This window comes from Rousettus aegyptiacus, unplaced genomic scaffold, assembly GCF_014176215.1.
Source record: "Rousettus aegyptiacus isolate mRouAeg1 unplaced genomic scaffold, mRouAeg1.p scaffold_m13_p_5, whole genome shotgun sequence".
In the NCBI taxonomy this organism is placed as follows: Eukaryota; Metazoa; Chordata; class Mammalia; order Chiroptera; family Pteropodidae; genus Rousettus; species Rousettus aegyptiacus.
The window spans coordinates 78,951,435-78,954,254 of record NW_023416308.1 but is presented as its reverse complement, the minus strand read 5'-3'; the positions used below and the strand labels follow the sequence as shown (position 1 = coordinate 78,954,254).

The following is a 2,820-nucleotide window of genomic DNA, read 5'->3' as shown; positions in this document are numbered from 1 at the left end:
ACCCAAAGAAAACTCTCAGAGTGGGTGAGAGAATAATGAGTCACATCATCTTTGCATCCCTGGTGGAGCCTTTAAGCGTGCCTGATGGTTATGAGACAGTCCACTGACGTTACCGCTGTCACCCATGTCATATGCCACATTTTAAGAGACTCTTTAAACTGGGCAGCTCTTCCCCTTGGCATAGTTGGGATATGTCTAAAGCTCCTGGTACTGCTAAATTTGCCATAATTAAATGCCACTATGGCTGCTGCTAGGGACTGCAGATAATGAATAGGGTACTTTTCTAACTTCAGTCAATAAAAAATATTAATAAATTCTAATAGCTATTTCCAAAGGAATTACCACAGAGTTTTGGTACCTAAACCTTGCTCAGCTCAAATTTCAAAACCCATTAAAAATCTAAAGCACATAGTTCAGACTTTTTCACCACCATATAGTTTAAGCACATCTGGATTTTTCTTCTGCTTCCTCCCTCTGATTCACCTCCTGAGAAACAGCTCATCCAGAGAGGTCATTTTTGAATCTGAGACTTAGTATAATTATTAGGCTTGTGAGGAGAACTTTGTTCTAGGAGTCTGTCTTCTTTAAAATGTTTCTTTTAGAAGTACTCAACTCGTGTGTCTTTTCCTGTTTTAAATTTGTGTCTCATTTTGCAGGCCTCAGATATTTTGCAGCACTGAAAATGTCCTGAACCCCGAGTTCACTGAGTAATTACATGAACCTTTCTAAAATGAGTTTATTAGCTCTGCCCATTTGTTCTGACTTCTCTGGCATCTCACAGGGGTCACTTCCTTATTTGCAGGTCACTTGAGATGGCAATGTTGATAACAATATTGCTCAAACATTTCATGGTGATGGACTCATTTCCATTGGTTAATCATTCTTCTTAGTGATTGATCATTGCGACAAATATCTGATAATTTTCAAGAAGGAAAATCTAGAACAGATTGGAAATAAATATATAAAGGGAACGTAGGAAGGATAATAAGAGGAGGAATAAAAGTCAGGAAAATGAAATAGAGCCAAAGAAATGATTTGGGGAATTAGGAATAAAAACTAGAAATATAGATGTAAGGTGTGTGATTGACGGCATAAAAGTTGGATGCTGAAGAATAAATTGTTAATATTATTAATGTGATCTTATCATTGTTATCTGTTATTCCAGGCAAAGTCTCTTTGAATACGGACATAATTAATTAAAGTGAGACAATCCCCAAAATCTTGTACGTTTGGAAGAGGAAAATGGCCTGACAATGCACCATGAGATATTGGAGAGAAAGAATATTGCCTATTTAGAGGTCATACCCCTGAAAAAGCTCTTCTCCACCTGCAAAGCCTACCATGTGGTATAATGACAGTGCTGCTCCCTTTTTGCTGACTGGCTTCCTGGGGTCAGAGACAAGTCACCACTTGATCTCCATCCCCTTCTTCATCATTTACCTTTCCATTCTTTTTGGCAACGGCACACTTCTCTTTCTTATTTGGAATGCCCACAGTCTTCATGAGCCTATGTACTACTTCCTGGCTATGCTGGCAGGTACAGACCTTGGGATTACACTAACTACAATGCCCACAGTCATGGGCGTCCTGTTGCTGGACAAGAGGGAAATTGCCCAGGGAGCTTGTTTCATCCAATCCTACTTCATTCACACACTGGCCATTGTAGAATCGGGTGTCTTGCTTGCTATGGCGTATGATCGTTTTATTGCAATCCGCACCCCTTTGAGGTACAAATCCATTCTTACCGACTCCCAAGTGATGAAGGTAGGACTTGGGATACTGCTGAGGGGCTTTGTGTCCATTATACCCCCAATTTTGCCACTCTTTTGGTTCCCATATTGTCGTTCCCATGTTCTTTCCCATGCCTTTTGCCTCCACCAAGATGTCATGAAACTCGCCTGTGCTGATATTACATTTAATCATATTTACCCAGTTTTTCTGGTCGCTGTGACTATTTTCCTAGATGCTCTCATTATCCTCTTCTCTTATATCCTAATTCTTAAGACAGTTATGGGCATTGCCTCTACTGAGGAGCAGTCTAAGGCCCTTAACACTTGTGTTTCCCATATCAGCTGTGTCCTAGTCTTTTACATCACCATAATTGGCCTGGCTTTCATCCACAGGTTTGGGAACCATGCACCACATGTGGTTCACATTTCTATGAGCTATGTGTACTTCCTCTTCCCTCCATTCATGAACCCCATTATCTACAGCATCAAGACCAAGCAGATTCAGAGAAGCATTGTTCACCTGTTTTCTGTGCACAGTAGGGCCTGAGCCTTTATTTCAAAATCCTTAGAGATCTAAGATTTTTTTTTCTCATTATTGGAAGAGAACTTTGGTTTCATACTCAGGCTCTTTATTTAGAGTTGGATGAGATTTTAATTAGTACATAAAGCTAGAAGTTACTTTGAGCTTGTATGTATATATATATTAGAAATATATCTCTTCTAATATTAAACCTGTAATAGAATATATTAAAATAGAATATAAATTTATAGAATGTTTTATTAGAATATATATTACAATATGTAGTATGTATGTATCCTAATATATATTTTCAATATCAGTGAAAAGCCAGATAATATTCAATGTAAAAAATACTGTTTATAGATATTTGCACACCGATGTTCATAGCAACATTATTCATGGTGGCCAGGACATGGAAGCAACCAAAGTGTCCTATGATAGATGATTGGATAAAGATGTGGTACATATATACAATGGAATGTTACTCAGCCATAAGGAGAGATGAAATACTACCATTTGCGACAATGTGGATGGACCTTGAGATAATCCTGGTAAGTGAAATAAGCCAGA

General features: G+C 38.4%; 1 protein-coding gene across 1 annotated transcript; it reads left to right on the top strand.

Moving 5' to 3' along the window:
• Window positions 1–1,341: 1,341 nt before the first annotated feature.
• Window positions 1,342–2,277, top strand: LOC107505714 (olfactory receptor 51B4). The gene has a single exon (XM_016135997.2). It carries the CDS (start codon window positions 1,342–1,344, stop codon window positions 2,275–2,277), a length of 936 nt encoding a protein of 311 aa, XP_015991483.2.
• Window positions 2,278–2,820: the final 543 nt, after the last annotated feature.

Excerpts from the sequence above, each read along its gene's own strand:
- LOC107505714 (XM_016135997.2), top strand. The coding sequence starts at position 1,342 with ATGTGGTATAATGACAGTGCTGCTCCCTTTTTGCTGACTGGCTTCCTG.